Source organism: Cupressus sempervirens, chromosome 3 (assembly GCF_028749045.1).
Source record: "Cupressus sempervirens isolate cs-2001-9-10 chromosome 3, ASM2874904v1, whole genome shotgun sequence".
NCBI lineage: Eukaryota > Viridiplantae > Streptophyta > Pinopsida > Cupressales > Cupressaceae > Cupressus > Cupressus sempervirens.
Genome location: NC_143120.1, coordinates 503,018,135 through 503,042,880, shown reverse-complemented (window position 1 = coordinate 503,042,880; position 24,746 = coordinate 503,018,135). Strand labels below are relative to the sequence as shown.

Sequence of the window (24,746 nt, the reverse complement as noted above, 5' to 3'; positions counted from 1 at the left end):
GAGCATTTCTAATCAAGCTCAAGGGGGAAGCTTGAGGAGTAGAAGCTCAAGGGGGAAGCTTGAGGAGTAGAAGCTCAAGGAGAAGCTCGAGGAGTGGAAGCTCAAGGAGAAGCTTGATATCATCTTGTGGGTGTTGTAAGGATCTTCAAGTATAATAAAAAATTTTGTGAAGCATTTTTTTTATTGGTCTCCATATTGTTGCTTTCTTGATTGTGAGTGGGTAAGGGTGGTGTGGCCCTTTATCAAGTGGTATCAGAGCAGGAGTTCCTGAGTGTACAAGCAGATCGCCGAAGTGTGAGGCAGTTTGTACCAGGACCTTGGTTGGGCAAAGTTTATCAGAGCTGGTGGATTGCAAATCTGTTGTCCTAAACTTGTGATGTGGTTCCTAATTGTTCGTGCGAGGTGGCAGGTTGCGATCTAACTTGCAAACAATTCGAGGTTGTCACAAGGAGTGTGGGAAGGATTTGTTGCAGAGGGTTTACGAAGTTCTTGGGAGATGGCTCCAAGAGGATTGGACCCTAAGATGATTGCAAAACTCCATGATATAGTGGAGAGGAATTTTTCTCAGATGATTTATCGGTTGGATGATAGATTGGCTGATCAAGTTAAGGAGGTTCGTGAGAGAAGATGGCATCGCAAGGTTGAGGTGGAAGAGGTTGGTTTTGTTGATCAGTTTGTGGAACCTGATGCAGAACCTGCAGAGCAACTAGAGGTCGTTGCTAAAGATATTCTTAACGTTGTTGATGTTGGCACAGAGGTTGGTTTTCATGATCAAATGGTTGAGACTGACATGGAGATTGTGGAGCACTCGGTCGTGGATGATCTAGTTGATGTTAGTGGTGACTTGAATGTTGCAGAGCACTTGGTCATGGATGATCCGGTTGTTGGAGGTGAGTTATGTATTGTAGAGCATCTTGTTGTGAGCAATGAGGTTGCTGGTGTTGAGAGTTTGGCATGTGTTGATGGAGATCTACATGTGGCTGTTGATGTGGGGTTTGTTGCTATGGGTGTGAATTCACTAGTTGCTGATGTGGATGAGAGTTTTCTGTTGAAGCATTATGTTCAGTTTGTTCCTGGGAATGAGCATGTTAAGATGCTGGTGTGGAGGATTTGCATGGTGGTTTTGTTGTCTCTATTGAGGTGGAAGCCTTTGGTGAAGATGAAGATGGTGGTAGATCTTTCTTTTGACGTCAAAGTGTGGGACACACTTTTGTATCTACCGGAGGAGTCTGATGCAGGAGCATCTTGCATGGAAAAATTATTGGCAAAAAAAAAAAAAACTTGAAAAAAAAAAAAAAAAATCTGGAGGAGAGAGAAAGTGACGAAAATTAGAGGAGAAATAATTAAAAATAAAAAGGAGAAAAGAAAGGAAAAGAGGATTTTTATTTTCGAGGTGCATAGGTGGCATAAATAGAAAAATTAAAAAAAATAGTTGTCATTACATTAATCGAGGTGTGTAGGTGGCATCTTAGAAGCTTGTGGAAAGTTTCTTAAATCTTGCATTTAATATTTGTTGTGATCCATAAAAGAAATGTAATTTTCTAATTGGGCCACATGGTGGTGCTTACTTGTAATTCTAGAAGGTTATGGAAGTTTTAGAAGGTTGTGGATATTGTGTAGGAGGAATTCTAGAAGGTTGTGGATAAGCCATGCATAGGGTGGTAAGTGCCTATTTAAGCAAGGCATATGAGCATTTCTAATCAAGCTCAAGGGGGAAGCTTGAGGAGTAGAAGCTCAAGGGGGAAGCTTGAGGAGTAGAAGCTCAAGGAGAAGCTCGAGGAGTGGAAGCTCAAGGAGAAGCTTGATATCATCTTGTGGGTGTTGCAAGGATCTTCAAGTATAATAAAAAAATTTGTGAAGCATTTTTTTTATTGGTCTCCATATTGTTGCTTTCTTGATTGTGAGTGGGTAAGGGTGGTGTGGCCCTTTATCAAGTGGTATCAGAGCAGGAGTTCCTGAGTGTACAAGCAGATCGCCGAAGTGTGAGGCAGTTTTTACCAGGACCTTGGTTGGGCAAAGTTTATCAGAGCTGGTGGATTGCAAATCTGTTGTCCTAAACTTGTGATGTGGTTCCTGATTGTTCGTGCGAGGTGGCAGGTTGCGATCTAACTTGCAAACAATTCGAGGTTGTCACAAGGAGTGTGGGAAGGATTTGTTGCAGAGGGTTTACGAAGTTCTTGGGAGATGGCTCCAAGAGGATTGGACCCTAAGATGATTGCAAAACTCCATGATATAGTGGAGAGGAATTTTTCTAAGATGATTTCTCGGTTGGATGATAGATTGGCTGATCAAGTTAAGGAGGTTCGTGAGAGAAGATGGCATCACAAGGTTGAGGTGGAAGAGGTTGGTTTTGTTGATCAGTTTGTGGAACCTGATGCAGAACCTGCAGAGCAACTAGAGGTTGTTGCTAAAGATATTCTTAACGTTGTTGATGTTGGCACAGAGGTTGGTTTTCATGATCAAATGGTTGAGACTGACATGGAGATTGTGGAGCACTCGGTCGTGGATGATCTAGTTGATGTTAGTGGTGACTTGAATGTTGCAAAGCACTTGGTCATGGATGATCCGGTTGTTGGAGGTGAGTTATGTATTGTAGAGCATCTTGTTGTGAGCAATGAGGTTGCTGGTGTTGAGAGTTTGGCATGTGTTGATGGAGATCTACATGTGGCTGTTGATGTGGGGTTTGTTGCTATGGGTGTGAATTCACTAGTTGCTGATGTGGATGAGAGTTTTCTGTTGAAGCATTATGTTCAGTTTGTTCCTGGGAATGAGCATGTTAAGATGCTGGTGTGGAGGATTTGCATGGTGGTTTTGTTGTCTCTATTGAGGTGGAAGCCTTTGGTGAAGATGAAGATGGTGGTAGATCTTTCTTTTGACGTCAAAGTGTGGGACACACTTTTGTATCTACCGGAGGAGTCTGATGCAGGAGCATCTTGCATGGAAAAATTATTGGCAAAAAAAAAAAAAAACTTGAAAAAAAAAAAAAAAAAATCTGGAGGAGAGAGAAAGTGACGAAAATTAGAGGAGAAATAATTAAAAATAAAAAGGAGAAAAGAAAGGAAAAGAGGATTTTTATTTTCGAGGTGCATAGGTGGCATAAATAGAAAAATAAAAAAAAATAGTTGTCATTACATTAATCGAGGTGTGTAGGTGGCATCTTAGAAGCTTGTGGAAAGTTTCTTAAATCTTGCATTTAATATTTGTTGTGATCCATAAAAGAAATGTAATTTTCTAATTGGGCCACATGGTGGTGCTTACTTGTAATTCTAGAAGGTTATGGAAGTTTTAGAAGGTTGTGGATATTGTGTAGGAGGAATTCTAGAAGGTTGTGGATAAGCCATGCATAGGGTGGTAAGTGCCTATTTAAGCAAGGCATATGAGCATTTCTAATCAAGCTCAAGGGGGAAGCTTGAGGAGTAGAAGCTCAAGGGGGAAGCTTGAGGAGTAGAAGCTCAAGGAGAAGCTCGAGGAGTGGAAGCTCAAGGAGAAGCTTGATATCATCTTGTGGTTGTTGTAAGGATCTTCAAGTATAATAAAAAATTTTGTGAAGCATTTTTTTTATTGGTCTCCATATTGTTGCTTTCTTGATTGTGAGTGGGTAAGGGTGGTGTGGCCCTTTATCATTGAGCCTCAATGTGTTTGGTGCACTCATGAAAAACAAGAATAGAAGCAGATTTCAACAGTCCTTAACTGTCACAAAAGTGGGATATGATTCTAAGATGCCCATTCCTACCAAGATGTTACACAACAGTATCTTTTTGTGAATAGCGCAACATGTAATTTGATATTTTGCTTCTATTAAAGAGCAAGCAATAGTGATTTTCTTTTTACTCCTAAATGATATTAGAGAATATCTCCTAAAAGTAAACAAAGCTCGAAGTGGGTTTCTTCTCATCCAAAAGAGTCACATAGTCCAGATCAGTGTATCCAATCAAAGGAAACTGTGGATTTATTATATTCTAGGCCATACTACATTGTACTATAGATGTATCTCAAAACTCACTTTGATACTTTATAGTCGGAAACCATACGTGCCTATATAAACCTCAAAGGGTCAAAACAATATCATTGATATATATTATATAGCATGTCGAACAAGTAAATGAGACTCCCAATCTGTTAGGAATGAAAAGTAGCATTCAACTAAGATGATAGATCGTGTCTAGCAGTTGTAATCTCTCTCCAATACGTGGACAGCTCTACAGTTTGAACTTCTCAAACAATATCTTGGCATATTTTGTTTGAGATGCAAAAGTGTGATGCCCCTTCTACCATAATTCAAGTCAATGGTGCAAGAGTCTAGGCTCTATGATGTTGGTCAGTCATTTAACATTAATCTTTGTTGCTTCAACCATTTACTAGGAACTCCCACTAATGACTAAATTATCAACATATAAAACCAAAATCACAATCTATTCCCTTTCTCTTTGAGGTAGACACTGATCAATTCAAATATGTAGGACTCGAGGAGCTTTCTTTAGGTTGTAAAGAATTTCACAATGTTGTGCACATTGCTATTTTCTAGAAGCAAAATGCCTATCAAATTTGGTTATATAGACTTCTTTGAGACTTCCATTAACAAAGGCACTTTTAACAAGTGCCTCTCTAAGTAATTGGGCATCTTACGTTGCCCAAGCTCAGGAATCCCCTATCGTTTGTAATACACAAAGCCTCTAAAAGTTTAAAACACTATAGGATATGCTTGGATGACCTTCTTGATCACCAGTAAAATTTTAAAACAATAGAATTTTCGCCTCCCACTATCAAAGCTATTATGTAAAATTGAATTCTGAGACATCTTGTTAGCTCTTTTGCACTTTATACCATTCCTGAACTTGGAGGGTAAACTAGGGTAGATGTCCATGCTTGATGTTTTCTTCCTTCCTACTCATCAGTCTCAACTAACACCAAAAACTTCAACAATGTACTTTCTATTGTAAAGAATTATATCTTTTGCCTCTATACACAGTAATCTGTAACAAAATTATCATCTGGAAGAAAAAGATGTCTTTTTCTTACAACCATAATTCATAATGGACTGTAGAAGCTTAAAAACCTTCAATTTACTTTCTATAGTCAAGTTGGATATATAAATCCCAAAACCTAGTGCCAACAAGAGCATCTCTAAGTAATCAGACATCTTATGCTGACCAAGTTCATAAGTTCCTAGTGGAAAATCTACTTCCAGCTCTCAAGTCTAATTATAGTTGTCCTAGATATTTGTTTCACACCGAAACATGTGGTATTTTACACCTGCACAAATCAAGGTGGTTTCTCATTCTTGTTAAGGTCATGGATCTTCTGCAAATATTTACATTTGTATAGATGATTCTAATTGGGTAGATTGCTAGAAGAGCAGACTAATAGATTTCAATGTGTCTTCTAGTCTGCAATCTAGCCCTCCCTTATACCTAACTCAAGGGGCATGTTCATTGAATGGACATGTCCCTCTCTAGGTTGGCGTATTTAACAACAAAATTGTTTCCTCAAGATTGGTGCCCATTCCAAGAATTACTAATGGTTAGTAACTAACTAACCACATTAGTAAATAAGAAGGCTTATAAAAGCCACAAGGAAAATGCCAATCTATCTAGAGGGGACAATATGTTCTAGTGACCAATACTTAGGGGAACTCATGCATCCAGATCAGATTGATCTGAAAATCAGAATGCTTGTCTTGTCAAAGTTACAAGGAATTAACACTCCCTCTTAACTTGATAAGGTAAGTGATAGAGACATATCTAGCAACATCAATAGAGATGACTAAGCATAGATATACACTCTATACCTTTCTGAATTTCAAGCATGATGTATCATTATACAAATGATACCTAAAAACACATCATATTACAAATCTTGTAATATAAGTTTTCACCGAAGCTTGTGATCAAATCACTAAGCATCGTTTGTAATACAGGCTATCAAATAACCTAGGCTTGTAACACAGGGTGTTTGACAAGGCTTGTGATATGAAGTATTACCTAAACTTGTGATAACAGTATTGCATAGAATACAATACTCAGGATAAAGAATAGAGAATAATTAAATTCTCCTTTAACCCGAGTTGTGAAGTCTAGAGTTTTAGAAATGTCACTGTCACAACATGATCTTGATTTCATCCAAGATCTAGATTCTACCAGCAATCCATTACTAGAATGCCTTACACAGGATAAAATTCGAAAAATAATTAAATTCTTTATCCAAGTTGTGACACATAGGGACTGACAAGCTCATATCACCACATGATCCTAAATTAAGATTTGTCAGTACAATGGATAAAATCCGGGGAATAATTAAATTCTTCCTTTATCCAAGTTGTGATTCATAAACATAGAAATGCCTCCATCACAACATGATCTTAATTTCATCCAAATCTACTAGTAGTTCTCTACTGGTCAAAACATTATCTCAGAGATCATCATCTCTTATAATGTCTTTATACAAGTGTTCATTATTTCAGATATCATCACCTCTTAAATAACAAACACAAATGGTGAAGCCCCATAACAATCAATATCCTAACAATAATATAAATTATCAAAAGAATACAAAACAATTCAATCATACCTGAATCTTTCCTAAGATGATCACTCTCAAAGAGGTTTGACAAGAATACCTGCTTTCTAATTTCCAATACTTAAGGATAAAGTCTAGAGAATAACTAAATTCTCTCTTTATCCAAGTTGCGATTCATAGACATCGAAATGTCTTTTTCACAACACAATCTAGAATCTATTCAAGATTTGTCAGTAGTCCTCTACTGATTTGAAACACCATAAGCTCATTTGCTATCACTGCAAATTCGTGTTGGAGGATTGTTTTCTATTATTGCAAACTAATGCTGCAAGACTGTTTGCTAAGAAATGCTTCCACACCATGATGTTTATAAAGGTAGGCCCATCAGATGATTGCTCACTTTAGATTTTCCAGACTCCTACTCAATATCGAATCTTTCAAACTCCTTATTCAAGGTTGCCTTGATGAGATGTCAGACTCCCTCTGAATCCAAAAATTCTTTCCTACAAGAACATTCTTTAGAAAAAAAATCAAGGCATATACTCTTCTTATATAAAAAAATACAAATGAAAGATATTATAGACATAAGGTAAAAGAAGAGCTCAAGTACAATAGATACTTATCTTTCCATCATAACCTTGATGAAAGCTTTTGTACTTCATGAGTATTACTTCATGAGTATACACCATCTTGACATGGTACACTCACTCTTAGTTTGTCTAACCTAGATCTTGGGGAGTCAACTTGATCTTTTAGGTACTCTCTCTGACATATAACCTTCTTATAAGATGATACTTATGATTTCTCTGCTACAAATTCTTTATTACTCAGGAATCAATAAAGCATGGTCTACTCTCTCTAAGTCAAGATTCACCATTGAAGATCATTTAGCTTCACCTTTTGTCAGGAAGGCATACCATATTAATATCCATGATCTTAGTGTCACAGCATGATGTCACTTTACTCCCTTTTTTCTAAGAGAACCAATACTAATAATCCGAATAGTTATAAGGTTATATAGAATGCATTTTTTCTAAGTCCACAATCATTAACACTCTCTCTTCGACTTGAGAGAAGATCAAAAATGCCTTGAGTAAATGATCTATAGCCTCATTATTTAATCTTTATCCATGTGCATCTCATCAATGATTCTATCCACGAGTTATCTTCATTGATGAACTCCCTCTCAAACAAAATAATCGAGTTTGTCTAAGATGATAGAATCATTTGTTCTTATTGCAAGGTTCCCTTTTATAGTGGTTCCCTTTTCAATATGTTGGAAAGGAAGTTATATATTGTAATAACTTCATTTATAGATTTAGTGGCTTCTTAATAACCCTTGCTTTCAGCCATCCAACTATTCTATGAACTATGTGCAGCAATAAGTGCAGTCCGAATGGCCACATGTTGTTGTAGACTTGTCTCATTTGTTTTCATATCCTTTGTTCTATGCAGAAGGTAATCCCAACATCACACAATGACTCATATAACTAACATTGTATGACAACGTTGTCAGTATTCTCATAATAACGAACAATCCAAAACTCTGCGTCTTATCTTGAATGTCCAAGGTTCAAATAAACCACATTCACGATATTCCATAATGACTCTCAATGAACTTCACATAACATACCTCACTTGTTTGACCTCCTATAATTTTGAGTTTCATTTTGGTGACCCTTTATGACTTTATATCTCTCACCTTGTCTTATCGTGAGTGGTATATTAAATACTTATAAATTACAATTTACCCAACGTTACTCTTACCTTCTTAAATTTCTACATCCCTCAATGGACTTCTTATATATTACTATCTTTTCATTCAATCTATACTTCATTGCCAGCGGGTCCCTTGAATCCACGTGGCATTTGAGATTGTCAATGAGGGGTCTTCCCTTGATCACTTAGGTTTAAGATATGGGTTTGACCCCTTACGTACTCCAAAGTGTCGCTCACTTAATTTCATACATCCACCCGATTTCATTCCAAGGTGGTCAAGTTTCGTTTTGCCCTTTTTTCATTCTATGATGACCTGTCATAATCTCCATAAAATGTTACAAAACAGACTTTAGATTAATTTTCGCAAAAGACTTCCACATGCTCTTCCTTTTGATTAATTTTCGACCAATTCGGCATTAATGAGGAAGTCTTAGATACACTTTCCAACTTAATAAAATGGTTTCCCAAGGGTGGAATTCAATTCACTCCCTGTGATCCCCGATTTCTCTGTTTGTTCACCCACCTGATTAATCAAATGATCTGCCCGACATTTGTCATTTGCAAAGAAAAGTAGCTTCTCCCTTTGCGACACCTGCAATGACAAAATGCCACTTTGCCTCCTAACTTGCAAATTGTTCTTGCTGACAGCCATGGAAGACTCCATTCCATCAGCGGGAATTCGAGGTTATACAAAATGTATTGACTTGTAATATGGTTATCTTGTAATATAGATAATGAAGTTCTCGTCTTTCTTGCCACATATTTCTTATGCCATTTATCTTTGCAGCCACTGCCTATAATCAATAGTTATCAACATTATCACCCCTCTATCATTTGATGATTGTTTTTTTTTTTGTTCTCAATATTTCTACAATGTCTATGATATTATCCTTTTCATACATTCTTCTTCTTATTTGATTCCAGTGTTTTGTTATTAGTGAGTTCAAATCAAACATACTGCCCATTGATGATGAATTTTGCGATTACAATCATACTTCACTAAAGATTTGCATGTTGTTGGCTGTAAAGGCAATATGAGTATGACAGTTCGTATTCCTTCCCTAAATTATTTAATATATTAATATTCTTTCAAGGTTCTGTTCTACGATACCTTCTAACATTTCTGTACACCTCAAAAATGTCTTTCATGCAGGGTAACGTGACTCGCGGCGAGTCACGTGAGTCAGGCGAGTCAGCGAGCCGCGCGGACCTCGCTGAGTCACAATAACTCGTGACTCGCGAGCGGCGAGTCACGAGGAGTGACTCGCGTGACCCGGCCTTCTTGACTCAGCCGCGACGGGCAAGAAACCGGGCCATAAAATTATAATTTTTTGCATGTTTTTTTTTTACATATCTCACTCATATAACCCGAAAAGGGCTCCCATAACAGTCTATAGTGAAAAGAAGAAAGAGAGAGAGAGGTAGAAGAGAAATAGAGGTTTCTTGTTTTGCAACCAGCTGAAAGGAGGAGGAGAAAAGCTTGCATTTGTGACATTGGAGCTTGCATTTAGATCATCAAGGAGTTTATAGGAGCTCTTCTCAACACTTCCCAAAGCATTTGAAAGAGGTAAGACTTGATTGTTTAGATTTTGATGATTTTTTTGTCTATGCTTATGGGTTTTTTGCATGAATTTTTTTTGTTTGTTTATAAGTTTTTTTTTTACTTTAGATCTTCATAAAATGCAATGCTGAAATGGTAATATTTGGTCTAAAATGTCTTATTGCAGCAACCTTTACATTGTTCCTTAATTAAGTCATAATGACTTCTAGAGGTAAAAAAAACCCAAGCTCTCTAAAGGCAACAAAAAAGATGAGTGTTGGAAGTTCACCATAGAATTTCCGGGTAGAAAGAGAACGCAAACAAAATGCCTATTTTGCAATACCATTAATAGTAGAGGGATAAATAGATTAAAATACCATATTGTTGGCTTACGTGGTCATGATATTGAGCCTTGTGGAGCTGCATCTGTTGAGGCTCAACGTTTTTGTTATGTAGCCTTGGAAAAATATGAACAAGAAAAAGAATTTTTAAAAAAAAAATTAGAAGAGTTAGCTTTGATTGGTTCTAGTTCCCTTCCACACTCATCTGCAAATGTTTCTGAGTCAGTAGGCTAAGCTGGAGAAGGTTCTTCCCGTCTCCCCTATCGTCCTAGTGCTTCTATTGCTCGTGCTTCTTCTACATCTATTCCTTGCACTTCTAGTGATGCTACTGCTGCTGCCCCTCTAGTAGTGTTGCTCTTCTTCGTCCTAGAGTCAGAAAATCTAGTAAGTTGGACAACTTTTTGTACCGCGTACCACTCCTGTTGCGCAGCCCTCACTTGAGAGCATGGGCTGGAATAGGGAGATACATCAAGCTGGAATAGGGAGATACATCAAGCTGGTGTAAGAGCAATTTGCAAGTTTTGGTTTTTCTGCGACATTCCATTTATAGCAGCCAGGTACTTCAAGTTTTCAACTTTATTTATATTTGATTGTTTTACGTTTTAAGTTTTAAAATTTATATTCAATTTTATACTTTTAACTTGATGTTGAAAATTTGAAATATGCTAATTAAAATGTTTTTATAAATGTAATAGGACTCCTTATTGGCAGGGGATGATTGATGCAGTTTCCATCTGTGGTGCGGGGTTCAAAGCCCCCACTGAAGATGAGTTGAGTGGCCCCCTCTTGCTAGATATGGTTGAGGAGATGAAACTTGAGTTAGAGGACCACAAAAAGATTTGGAGCCAAAAGGGGTGTACCATCATGACAGATGGATGGACAGATAGGAGGTCCAGAACCCTCCTAAATTTTCTTGTTTCTAGCGGAGGTAATTCATCATGCTCTACTTCTTGAAGTCTAAAATTTAATGTATACTATTATTGAATAACGAAAATTTTGTTTTATTGAGTATTGATTCTTGATTCTTGAATGATAATTATTTTGTTTAATTTCCACTTTCAAAATCCACCATGTTTTTGAGGTCCATAGATGCTTCCTCATGTGTGAAAAATGCAAAATTCTTATGTGAGACTATTGAGGAGGTCATAAGGGAGGTGGGGGAAGACAATGTTGTCCGAGTGGTGACAGATAATGCAGCTAATTATGTTGTTGCAGGTAAAATTTGAACTTCTAACTTTCTAAGTTCTACTTCTAAAAAATTTGTTTTAGTTTTTCATTAAATTTTAAAAATTAAAAGTTTTTTAATACATCAAAAATTTTCATTGTTTACTAACTAATTTAAAATTGCTGCAGGAAAACTATTGATGGAGAGACAACCAAAAATCTTTTGGACTCCATGAGCGGCCCATTGCATCGACCTCATGTTAGAGGATATTGGTAAGCTTGTATGGGTGAAATCATGTGTTACCAAGGCCAAAAATCTTTGTAAGTTCATCTATAATCATGCCTTGGTCCTCAGCACTATGAGGAAATACACGAAGGGAAAAGAGTTGGCTCGTCCTGGTATCACAAGATTTGCCTCTAACTTTATCACACTAAAATCCTTGTTGAGTTCAAGGTTAGAGTTGAGGTGCATGTTTGTTGGTCTAGAATGGAGTTCCTCCTTTGCGAGCAGCCCTGCAGGGATAGATGCAACAAAATGCATTTATGATGATGATAATTTTTGGGAGCCATGTTCGAAGATTGTGGAGGTAATTTAAAATTTAAATTTTAAATTTTAAAAGCTTAAGTCTTAAAATTTTATAAATTAATTTGTCTCATACATATTTTTGATTTATATTCATTGTGCAACTTTGCAAAGTTTCATCATTCACTAAATTGTTTTTTTGTTTAATTGTTTTGTAGATCACCGAGCCCCTTGTAGCCCTCCTACGAGTTGCTGATGGCGAGAAGCCCTCTATGGGCTACATTTATGAGGGCATGGATAGGGTCAAGGAGACTATTAAGGCCAAATATGTAGGAGTTGAGGAAAACTATGGCCCTATTTGGGACATAATTGATAGGAGATGGCAAAATCAGCTTCATAAGCCCATCCATGCAGCAGCCTATTACCTCAATCCGGCATACCGTTTCCTTGATGATTTCAAGGCAGATGAGGAGGTTCTTAGTGGCCTATACACAGTGGTATCAAAGATGTCTCCTAATCCCACAGATATATTGCTTGAGATGGATGCCTATAATAATGCATCAGGGCCCATTTTTTCAACTCAAATTTGCAAAGAAGGTCGTACAAAATTGCAGCCAACTAAAGATTGCAGCTTAAGCCTTATACAATCTAGTTTATAAATTTCTAGCTTTAAACTTAAAGCTCAAATTTTGAAATGAGACTAATATTTTTTTGTTTTCTTTTTTTCAAAATTCAGATAGATGGTGGCAAATGTTTGGGCCTTCAACCAAAAACCTTCAGCAAATCACCATCCGCATTTTGAGCCAGCCAAGTAGCGCTTCTGGATGTGAGCGCAACTGGAGCATGTTCGAGCACATCCACTCGAAGAGGCATAACAGGTTGTCTGTGCAGAAAATGAATAGTCTAGTCTTTGTGCACTACAACCTGCGCATTAGGATCAGGGAGATTTTGGATAGTGACACCTCTCCGATTACTCTAGAGGAGGTTGATCCAGAGTCTGATTGGATCACTGAGGCTACTGATCCTGTCTTTGATGATGAGGACCTACAGTGGCTTGACCAGGCAGATAGAGAGGGCTAGGCTGAGGCTGTGGCTATGGCAGCAGAGGACCAGAGAGCTCCAGTTGTTCCTAGTGGCAGCTCACAGAGATTGGCAGAGCCAGAGGCAGAGAGTACAGTTGATCCTAGAGGCACCTCAGGAGCTGATGCTATGGCTACTGAGACATCCAGGATCTACCTTAGACGCCTTACTAAGAGGCATTTTGTAGATTATACTGAGCCTGAGCCTGAGGTTGAGGCTGAGGTTGGGGATGAGGATGAGGATGACGATGATGATGAGGATGATGATGAGGACTCCGACTAGGAGCCATAGCTATAGACTTATAGTCTTGTTTTAACTTTTTGTTTAACAGTTTAACAGTAACTTAATATATGATCAGCATTTGGAACATTTGAATTTGATGATGACTATTGAATCTTGATGTGTTGGATTTCATAATGCATAAATGATAATACATATACATTTTGATGGTTTGCATGGATTTATCTTAGTTTGACTTTAATTACTAGTAATATAGTATTTACTTTTAGCAATTTACCTTTGTAAGTTTGTAACTTTTTAGTTTGTAGTATTGTACATATGTAATCGATGTTTGACTTTTAAGTTTTAAGTTTTTAACTTTAAGTATGTGGCATGTGCATTATGATCAAATTATCTTCTATTTAATGATGTTATTGTGTCTTTATGCTTTATTCAATAATGGGTGCATGGAATGTTCTTTAAATCCTAAAAAATCTCAAAATTTCGAGGTTTTTTCACTTTGCCGAATCACCGCCGAGCCGGGTCATGAGTCAGAGCCAGGTCACGAGTCAAGTTACCCTTGCCGAGTCCGAGCCGAGTCCGAGTCTTATTACACTGCTTTCATGTCTATCACATAACTTTCTTCCTTTGCATTCATTCACAGCATTTGTATTCAAGTCTGTAGGATCTTCCTTAAGCCGTAAAGCTTTCTTCAAAGGAACCTTGCTCTGATACCATGTTAAGGTCATGGATCTTCTGCAAATATTTACATTTGTATCGATGATTCTAATTGGGCAGATTGCTAGAAGAGCAGACTAATAGATTTCGGTGTGTCTTCTAATCTGCAATCTAGCCCTCCCTTATACCTAACTCAAGGGGCATGTTCATTGAATGGACATATCCCTCTCTAGGTTGGCCTATTTAACAACATCATTGTTTCCTCACAATTGGTGCCCATTCCAAGAATTACTAATGGTTAGTAACTAACCAACCACATTAGTAAATAAGAAGGCTTATAAAAGCCACAAGGAAAATGCCAATCTGTCTAGAGGGGACAATATGTTCTAGTGACTAATACTTAGGGGAATTCATGCATCCAGATCAGACTGATCTGAAAATCAGAACACTTGTCTTGTCAAAGTTACAAGGAATTAACAATTCTGTAACTACTTATTCCAAGTTTTTATAACTAGCAAGTCCAACGCAACTACATATTTAATCTACAAACATTTGCATGATATAAATTGACAAATTAACAATAAAATTTCTAAGTTAGCAACATTGCAGAAGCAGTCAATATTACAACAGCATTGCAAGGGAGCAATTTAAATACTAATATTTGCAGAATAATTTATAACTATCTATTGTAACATCAGGACTAGCAATACAACTCAATTTTCCAACTGAAACCACATTTATATTACTGAGAATGGCTAGAAAGGTACAAGGACACAGTATTCTATCTATAGTTCAGAGTTTTTGGACTACTCCAACTGCTACTCAGAATACCATAATATACTATACAGTACACAAAAAACATAGAAGCATCTACAGAGAAGTCTCATTTCCTTATTTCTTAGCTAACAAACAATACAAAAGTGGTTCCAAAATAGTAAGAACCCAGGCATTATGTAAATAACTAGTAGACAAAGTGTTGTCTTTTTGTCTTTGGTTTTTCAAAAATCATGTCTTTCCTATTTGGTTCCTTACTGCTGACTTAACTCAAGCCTGTTGACATGGTACTGTCATATCCCATTTTTAAAATAAAAATAATAATCTTTCGAATGGGCCCAATTATCTCATTTTTGAAAGAGCCAATGAAATGTTATTTTAAAAATGCCTTTTTTCACTTAGATATAATCTGAAAAGGGGCCCTTGGATATAGTTTTAAAGCATTTTTAATTACCGGAGAGAAAAGCAAAATAAATTAAAAATTAAAATAATTGGAGAACTCAAACCAAAGCACCTATGTCTGAATACAAATCATGAAGATAGATGAACGAAAAGAAAAAAAATATTGTCAATCTATCTTTTGAAACATCCTGACAAGTTACACATAACTAGAAAAAGAAGATCAGCACATAGCTCAAAAGAAAACATGAAACATATATAAAACTCCATGTCATGTTTTACCTTTTTGTTCACAGAAAGCACTGCACGTACTAGATCACATCCATATGGAGATGTACTTGCTGCCTCTTTTATTTTCCTTAATTCAAAATCATTTCTGAACAGAGATGTAATATACTCCAGTGAACCAAGTCTGGCATTTAAAGGAACATCATCTCCTGACTGGAATCAAATTCAGAGCTATTAAGTTTAAACATATCATCCCAATCTGTTGCAAATTACAACTATGCCTTCACAGAATCATCAGCCTCGCAATTAAAATTAAATTCAGAGATATTAAACATGCCATTTCAAGATGTAACTTCAACAATTTATGTCGTACATTGACGACAACCTACAATAATAGGAACGTGGATATTAAAGTTCCAAACAAAAAGATTGCTATAAAAATGGTATCAAAACCACCAACCAATTTCTAGGTTTAAATGCAGAAACGACATAAACAGGAGAACTACTATTCTTACCAAGTCCTCCAAAAAATGCCCCTGCTGGTAAACCAGAAAAGATGGGTTCAGAACCAGGATGGAACAGGAGGCAGGGTGACAGTACCGTGACACACACATAAGGTACCCAGGATGGAAGGGTTGATCTCGTAGCTGACATTTGTTAAAAATGTACCCAGATATTTTTTACTGTTTTTTGAAACAATTTTTTTAAGTAAACCTAAAACACTTTTAAAAGCCTAAAATGTGGATAAAATGCTTCATTTGACAAACATGAGACATAAAAACATCCAATATCATTCCAAGTTGCCCTTTTTCATTATTGAAGCTTGCTAATTTTGGTTTAAAGGTGAAGGTTTGCAAAGGCATAGAATCTGTTTGCTAAGTGCTATTAGAGAGAATTAGCTTACGTAAAAGAAATTAATCGATGAAAGGTAAGTTTTTTCAGATTTTTTCATGTTCTTTCAAAAAAAAAAAATTCTTTGTTTCCCAAAGACACATCCCTAAGGGTTTTTAGTCATGCCCATCTCAAGGGTGTTTTGGGGGTGCAAGGACAGCTGAAGAACATCCCTGGCCATCCCTGAATTTTTTTTTTTCCCTAGCCATCTTGGAAACTTTTACAACATAGAGGGCTAATGAGCGGACAACATAACATCTCGAATGGCAAGGAACATCTCAAAAGTGCTAAGTTGGGGTGAGGGGATGAGTAGACATCCTCAAGACAACCAAGAACATCTCAAGCATTCCTCTGTTGTCCCCATGGCTATTTCACTACATTTCTAAAAAAGCTCCTAAATAAAAATAGTTGTTGCTTTTTGTAGGCCCCACACCACACTTGAACCTAAACCAAAAAAAAGTATGCCTCTTATCTCATTCTAAAATTGCAGCTGAATTAAAGAAAAAGTAATCATTTTGAGTAGGGCCTGCAGAAGGAACCAAAGAAATCATCAGTGAAAAGTGAGGAGTGGGAGAGAAAGAGAAGCGGAACAAGTTTGTGATTCTTCTTCTTCTTTTTTAATTTTGAAGGAAAAGATGTATGGTTTCTTTTTTAATTTTCAGTTTCACTTCTATTATTGTTGGGAAAAATTAAGTTTTAACATGAGCAGCAGCAGTGAGAGTAATGAATGGACGGAAGAAAAAAAAGTTGAGTTGCAAGCTAGAATCTGACAGCCTCAGAAAAGCTAGGTTTCATCAAGGTGTGGGAGTAGTTGATGAACCAGAACAACCACAAAAGGTTTAAGTACCCTTCCCCCATTTCCAAACCTTATGCAAAGGGCCCTTTTTAATTCCAAAAAATATCTTTTATTATTCCTGACGGCCCTAAAAAAAGATCAAAAAATAATCAGGAGGGCGGTAGATGTGTAGTTGTGTTAGATTTGCATTCAAGATTTTAAGGGTATATTCTCATCTCTTGGGCCTTACAAGACATGAAGTTAATGTGAGTCCAGATATAAAAGAGGATGAAGGTGAAGGTCCATAGATTGCATAAATAGTTAGAAGCAAAATCTAAGTGTGACAATGCCAACACAATCTACCAATCAGTTATGCCCGGGCCAATTGTAGTTGGTATTGGTAGTGGCAATGTTCCTATAAAAGGAGAGAGATGCGTACTATTGAGGAGGTGGGGACAATGCAGGTATGTTCAATAGGCAAACATTAGATGTGGAAAATTCTACCATAGCCAAGTATTTCTCTGCCCATGCTGTTCCATTCCATGTAGCATGTTCTCCTTCCTTCAAACAAATGTTCAAAGACGTAGCTTTTAGTTGCCCCACATTAACTCCCCGTGGAGAAAATATACGAAGCCTACCATCCTTGAAAATTATTATTCTAGGGTGAGTTTGGTGGTGAGGCCATCAGGCAAACTTGGATTAAAAAGGGATGCTCTATAGCCTATTGTTCAGAACCTTGAGTTTTAGGAGTAGCACTTAAATCTTAGGGATTCCCTTGCTAATTTCAAGAGAGGTTAGCCATGTGTTGTCTCAGAAGAGAAAAATTAGAACAGTGACAATTTTTGGCACCCACTAAGGAGAGTGTGCTTTTTAAAGTATTATCTCAAAACAATGACTGCTCAACCACCTATTTTGCAGTCTAACTTAAATTGGACTGAATAACGACAAGAAGATATCTTGGGCAATGTAAAGAGCTCGTGTTTTATTAAAGAAATGTCCTATGCACTAAAGGGTAGCCACTACTAACTAAGATACATGTCACATGGCACCCTAATTAATATATATTTCAGTTTCACTATAGCTTGCAGTATTTTCTAAGTGACCCACAGATGTCATAATGGAGCTTTTGTCAAAAGTTAAAACCTTGTGTGAAGGAGCAGCCAAATACAAGTTCAATCAAAAGTTGGGAAGTCATGCAGTAGAAGTTTCTTTCACACTTCAAACTAGAGACACTTTATTCTCTCTGCCTATCATATGCAAAGAAGGATGACGAAAAACCCTCGAGAGAGTGCAGAGCACATGTTGATAGAACCAATGCAGTTCTCAAGCTATCTCCTCAAATCCACCTAAATCTATTTATAAACCCTTTGATCAAAAGAAGCTTTGATGATCAAACCCTATGAGTGATGAGCTTGAAGAGGCTTAGGAGTGAGTAGCCAAGTTAGAAGCTAACATAATTACATCTAGTAAAAAGAGAAAATATTCAATCACAACAATGATCTAAAGTTCTATTTATCAACTCTCACAAAGAGTAGTGATTAATTTTATTGGTTTTAATACACAATTTCCATCAAATCGTCCAGCTCATCAACATCAAAGGTATCTTTAAAGGAATAACAAAAATGATAGACCTAGACCACCTACTCCACCTAAAATGTAAACATTAGACGCCCCTCTAGAACACAACTAGAATGCCTTTTCTCCTTCCAAAGTGACAAGAAGCCGTGATGCTATAAATTGTGCAAGCTACCCTCAAGATGGACCTATTAATGTTAAAAAGGTAAATAAATTCAAAGACTACACATATTCTGCAGTGTCCCCATTTTTATGCAATGTTGTTTTCTGAGCATTTGGGCCAATTCCAAGTTTTCCCATAACCCTGTGGGTTTGATTTTTCTTGGCATCTGATGATGGAATCGACCTCGTCTAATAGTTTGAAATCTTCGGATCACAGTGATGCTTTTCAAAGTATTTCTTCTCTCTTGGGCTGTTCCCCACCCTTGTTGGAGAGCAAGCATATATTTAGTAAGCTCTTATTTTGGCACCTATCGTCCTCCCTTAACTTCAATTTCTTCTTTGTAAGGTTAATTTCAGCTTCAGGTACATTAGTAGTACTTTTGAGAACTTGATTGGAAATACTGAAATTCTGCACTAAAATTATAAGGCTAAAATTATATTGCTCTAGTGTTACAATTTTATTAAGCCAATCCATGTGATTGAGCTTAATTACTTAATTTCTTCGATTCTCACTGTGCAGAACCACGTTCACTTCCCATAGGGACATCTAAAGTGGAATTCTAAGTTATGACTCTTGGTTTTGCATAGTTGGCTTAGGTGGTTACTAAATTAAAGTTGACTTCTCTTGGTCTTTCAATAGGTTAATTCTGAGGTGTTTTCACAAAAGGAGCTTCAATAGGTTTAATCCTAAGTTACTGGTTTGAGTTCGGGTTCAAGTTTGGGTTCGACGAACCGGTTTGCTAGTATGGCAAAATCTTGAAATGGGGTGTGGGTTCGTTGGGGTCTGTTAGTACAAAAACAAGTAAAAATTTTATACACACTACACAAACACATACACATGTATGCAGCCTAGAGAAATGAATTAAGATTATAACTCTACAAAGTATCATAAAAACAACAAAAACACTATAAACTTGTAATCTTAGCACCATATCTATTATCAACACCAAACTCTTAAAATAATATCAAGTTCAAGTATCAATGTTTAGGCTTTCAATGATTAGAACTTTATGCTAAGTTTCAATCATCTAATGGATTATCTAAATCGTCATCTTCTTCTTCATCAAAGGCATTAGTTGGTTCACAAACATTGTCAATGTTATTGGGATCAACTGCACTTATAACATTACTGCTTTCCAAGTTGTCCAGTGCTTATTACTTTTTCATTGTACAAAGAGCTTATTTGTTTGTAATTAACATCCTACTTGAAAAATGCTATATAAGTACCTTGCAACTCCCTTAACCTATTGAAGATGTTATTTAATGTTTCAAATATGATTTATCACTATAAAAACCTTCCAATTATTCAAATAGGGGTCATTATTAGTAATTGGATATAAAAATTTCACTGGACGAAATCTTGAGGGCTAGTTTAATTTGATGGAATAAATATTTGAACTTCAGCAAATTTTGTTTTTTAATGTTAAAAATATTTATTCAAATTCTGTAATAATTGTTTTCTGCACTAAATTATATACAGTCCCCAAAGGAACTGTAATTGGTTCGCACTTTGTCTACCTGGGTCTGCCCTAGTTTGACCTAGGTTCAACCTGGAGGAACCAACCTGCTTGGGTTTGAACCCAAGTGGAATCCAAAAGGGAACTAGGACCAGAACCAAGAACTAGTTTGAAATTCGCCTGGTTCAAAGGGCCAAGAGGAGAACTCGGTAACTAAAGTTTAATCTTGATGTCAATATAAGCAAGATATTTGTAATCAATATTCTATTGTTAAAAACTTGCCTAGGGAAAGGGGGCTAACATTGAGACCTTAAAATATTTCAAAAAGGTGTTTGCAGAAGAAATGTTTTAATTTTATCTTAAATTTCAAATTGAGCTAGTTTCCCTCAAACTCTACAAAAGGTCTTGGACTCTCATTTTCATTATGTATAAAAGTGTACATAATAGGATGTAGGATCGAACGAACAAGTTCTTACAAGGATTTATTGAGAATGAAAAGCATCATCCAATCAATGGTTTTAAATCTAAGAGATGGTCCCTAGTTGGTGGGAGTGATTCTAAATAGCGGTCACAAGAAAATTACCTAAAGTTCTAGACAAGGGTTTCACTAAAAAACAAAAAGATATTCAAAGGCATTTTGAAAGCTGAATTTGGGTGGGTGTTATGAACATTGGCGATATTTTTGACGTTATTTCATTGCATTTTAAGTGTTTTTTTCTGTTCATGAGAACTGAAGCATTGTCCTCCTCATAGTAGCAAAGAACTTTTGGGAAATAAATTGGCAAGCTAAAAGTAGAGGGTGGATTCAAATAGAAAATAAATGGGAAAAATATTAGATTTGAAAGAAACATTGACAAAGTTGAAAAGGAGATGAAACTTTTTTTTTTTGAAATTTATAGACATTTTCATAGAAAAAAGATATAGAAGGAAAATAATATAGAGAGATTGGACTATGAACTGTCTAAACTAGAGAGTTTAGACAATGATTGTCCCTTGTTGTATGATGTGAGTAGACAGTAAAATATTACTAACGACACTGCACTCCGAGTTATTATTACTATCAAAGGAGTGTTTAATTATAGACGGAAATATCATAATGTACTTGGAAAACTTTGAAAAATTAATAAGACTCCAAGACTACAATAAACATGTTTGCATCCTAGTTGCATAAAAGAAAAAAGTTAAAACATTTTATCACTAAGAAATTTTCAAGTACGAAACTTCAAAGCAAATATCATCAAAAGAAAAATGTAAGCTATCTATAAAAGAGAAACCATTTCTCATATGAGGTCAAGTGAAATGGCATGAATAATGCATTTTCAAAGATTCTAGATACAAAACCAAGTCAGTTTTAAAAGATTTCTATTAAACAAAACCTTAAAATTTAATCAAAGTACAAAACTTATGTAAACTAGAATTACAAGATGAGCACAAAAAACAAGCAAGATAAATAACAATTATGATTTAATGTTGTAAAAATTTGACATATTGGTAATACATGGTTACATATAAAAGTTAGGGTAATGCTATTGTGCAGCCAAGGGTTTTTGTACTACTACTTGAGAGATGGCAAAATGTTATGTAATCAAAGATGACCTCTCAAACATTATGTCTTCATATCTAACAATGAGACTCCTTTAAAAATGAAACCATAGCAATTGTCATATTCATTAAGCGGAGCAATGATATGATAGAGAACCTAAATGGGGATTGAACTGAAGCATTTAGCAAAGAATATGGATTAGTTGTTTACAAAGGCTATCTCTATAGAAGATTTTTTAGACCAAATAACCAACTAATCTTCACAAGAAAACTTAGTTGTGCAGAGAATAAAGATAAGAAGTACGCACAAAATTACATCATGATAAAGTAGACATAATATATGATTAGATAAGCTAGCTAGAATATAGACTATTCACCTATCATACTAGTAAAATACTCTCTTTGGATAGAAGTCTGACCAAAATAAAATATGTTTAACATTTTTTATCTATATTCCCCCGAGTTTTTGGGACGGCGATGGCAAGGGACAGCGGGACGGCTTTCTGGGACCACAAATTTTTTTGCCAATTTTGGGGATGAGGGGAGATGGCAAATGGGGACGGTTATATAACAATATAAAAATTAAAATATATAGAGAAATTTAAAATATTTCTATGAAAACATGGATAAAGCATGTACTTATACATAATAGAACCTAAAAATATAAGAATTAGCAGAATTCATATGCCAAATTTGTGTTACTTTAAGAGTCAGTCTAATTTGTTCTAGAAGTTAAAGTCAAAGTCCCCTAAGTATCTCCAAATCTCTAAGATGTTTTTGGGACGAGGACGACTGAAAATATAATGGGGATGCATCCCCAAGTAACACTGTTTTTTATCTTGTTAATTTTATTTGAAAGATCTTTATGATGTTGTCATGTCCCCATTTTGGAGGCAATTTGATTTAATTAATTTAATTAATTAAGTTGTCCAAAATAATGAATATTTTATGAGGATGACTAATTAATTACTTTAATTAAATAGATAAGTGATATTAAGTTAATTATTTATAAAGTTATCGAATAAATAAATATTAAAAGGTAACTTTATATTTAATTAATTTAATAAAGTGACTTGAATTATAAAATATTTTTTATAAAATCACTAATAGATAAAATAAAATAATGTTCTAGAAGTTTCTGGAGAAAGTGGAGAAAAAGAATAATAGGCACCCCGGGCTTCATTCTAATCATCCAGATTTGTTGTTATTGATGTTGATGTTTTTTGATATGCATTGTGGAGCCTAGGGTTTCTGCAATAGTCACAACTGGCCATTGAGAACGAAAACTCTCAATTGGTACACAATTTTGAGGGTGTGAAATATCACTTGAATTATTGCAGCTGGGAGGAAGATACTTCAGTCTTCTATTTGTGCTACATTGAGAAAAAATATTTGTGGCCATTGAGAACAAAAACTCTCAATTGGTACGCAATTTTGAGGGTGTGAAATATCACTTGAATTATTGCAGCTAGGAGGAAGATACTTCAGTCTTCTATTTGTGCTACATTGAGAAAAAATATTTCAGTTCGAAAAAAGCAGTTCGAAAAAGCAAGCCGAAAAAGCAGTTCGAAAAAGCAGGCTGAAAAAGCAGTCCGAAAAAAGCAGGCCGAAAAAGCAGAACCGAAAAAAGCAGGCCGAAAAAGCAGAACCGAAAAAAGCAGGCCGAAAAAGTAAGTCCGGAAAAGCAATCCAAAAAAAAAAAAAAAAAAAGCAAAGAAAATTATTACAGCCATCTACAATCAAGGGCGGCAGCTAGAGAGGCACGACTTGGGCACTTGAGGAGGTTATTTTCTGTTCAGTGGTATTGCAATACATCTATTCTCTAAGACGACTTCATATGCCAGGTCTGATATGTATTTTCATAGTTGCCTTTCACTATAGAGTGTTGTTGTAACTGTCATTCATTAATAGATACATCATTCATTTTTACATTTATCACAATGGTCTCAGCAATCCATGGCTTTAGTTGTATTTAATCATGCATGTGATTAGCGTACTGCTGTAGGGGAGTATTGAAATTAAATATTTAGTGTTGCATTAGTTTTCATTGGCAGCTGTAGGTGCATATTACTTTACCAGAAAGCATCATATTTTGATATCTTTGTAAATGCCAAGAGTCTTGGCTAACTTAGTATGAATATTGTATTGGATACTCAAATTCTCAATAAGGGAGATACAATTGCTGGTCATTAATAGTTGTCTTTGAGTGTTAATATATCATTTCTTATCAGCCAGTTAGCTTGCATACCAACTGTTTGTTAAAATACCAGTTGGCTGTAGGTGATCATTTTCATGATTAGAACTCATATATGCATTCACTATTGCCAAAATTAGTTGCATATTTATGTTAGATCATTGTTTAGACAATTTGGAGTCTTTTGTAAGCATTCTCTTTGAGGCAAATCCAAACAAGAATCACTGCAGCAATCTGAAAAGTTATATCAGTCAGAGGACCCTTGCTTGCAAAGTGTTTGATGAAATGTCAAACAACTGAACTATAAAGATTTTTTGTGTTTGAAGAAGTTATAACCTGTTGGGGTTATTACAGATGTGCACATTGAAATTTTTATTTAGCACACAAAATAGCAAGAATTAGGCATAAAATTAAAACATGTGTGAAAAGGTATTGACAGTGTTGATGGAAACCCTAGCATTTGAGTATTAGATAAATTAAACCATGATAAAGTAGACAAAAATTATGAATAGCAAGCAAAGATATAACATCATAATATAGACCATACACTTGCCATAACATTAAAATACTACCCTATTGGATGGAAGTTCAACCAAAATAAGATAGAATTAACTTTTTTTTATCTTGGAAATTTAAATTCAAAGATTCTTGTGATGTACAAGTTGAAAAATTTATTCATCTATTTGTACACACTGGTTGAATATTATGTAACTACTATTTATATGGCATGAAGTTATAGAGTCTATTTGCGATAGTATTGCAGCAAAAAATTGCCTTTGACTCAAATGCATCACATCCCAACTCCATGCAAATTTGCAACTAGTTGTGCCTTCTATCTATGTTTTGACAAGCTCTTGTTTATAGTTGTGCACTATTCATAAAATATTCTCATTTCACAGGTTTTGAGGGTTTCACGAGTTGGCAGGAGATTGACTAGGGTTTTAGATGCATTTCAAATGTGCTTCTTTG

General features: G+C 35.8%; 2 protein-coding genes across 2 annotated transcripts in view; one reads left to right on the top strand and one right to left on the bottom strand.

Moving 5' to 3' along the window:
- The window catches only part of HMA1 (heavy metal atpase 1), a 234,860-nt gene that overhangs the window by 75,337 nt on the left and 134,777 nt on the right, over positions 1-24,746 (bottom strand). Inside the window, exon 9 of the mRNA XM_089820565.1 lies at positions 15,236-15,394. Within this exon, the coding sequence (XP_089676691.1) occupies positions 15,236-15,394 (159 nt within the window). The remainder of the gene's footprint in view (positions 1-15,235; positions 15,395-24,746) is intronic.
- Positions 11,572-13,834, top strand: LOC149567382 (uncharacterized). The gene is made up of 3 exons (XM_089823380.1): positions 11,572-11,867; positions 12,022-12,400; positions 13,767-13,834. The coding sequence occupies exons 1-3, from the start codon at positions 11,640-11,642 to the stop codon at positions 13,832-13,834; spliced, it is 675 nt and encodes a 224-aa protein (XP_089679506.1). The 5' UTR covers positions 11,572-11,639.

Coding starts and splice junctions, on each gene's coding strand:
- LOC149567382 (XM_089823380.1), top strand. CDS start 11,640: ATGAGGAAATACACGAAGGGAAAAGAGTTGGCTCGTCCTGGTATCACA. Junction 11,868..12,021: donor CATGTTCGAAGATTGTGGAG/GTAATTTAAAAT, acceptor ATTGTTTTGTAG/ATCACCGAGCCCCTTGTAGC. Junction 12,401..13,766: donor AACTCAAATTTGCAAAGAAG/GTCGTACAAAAT, acceptor ATTCATTCACAG/CATTTGTATTCAAGTCTGTA.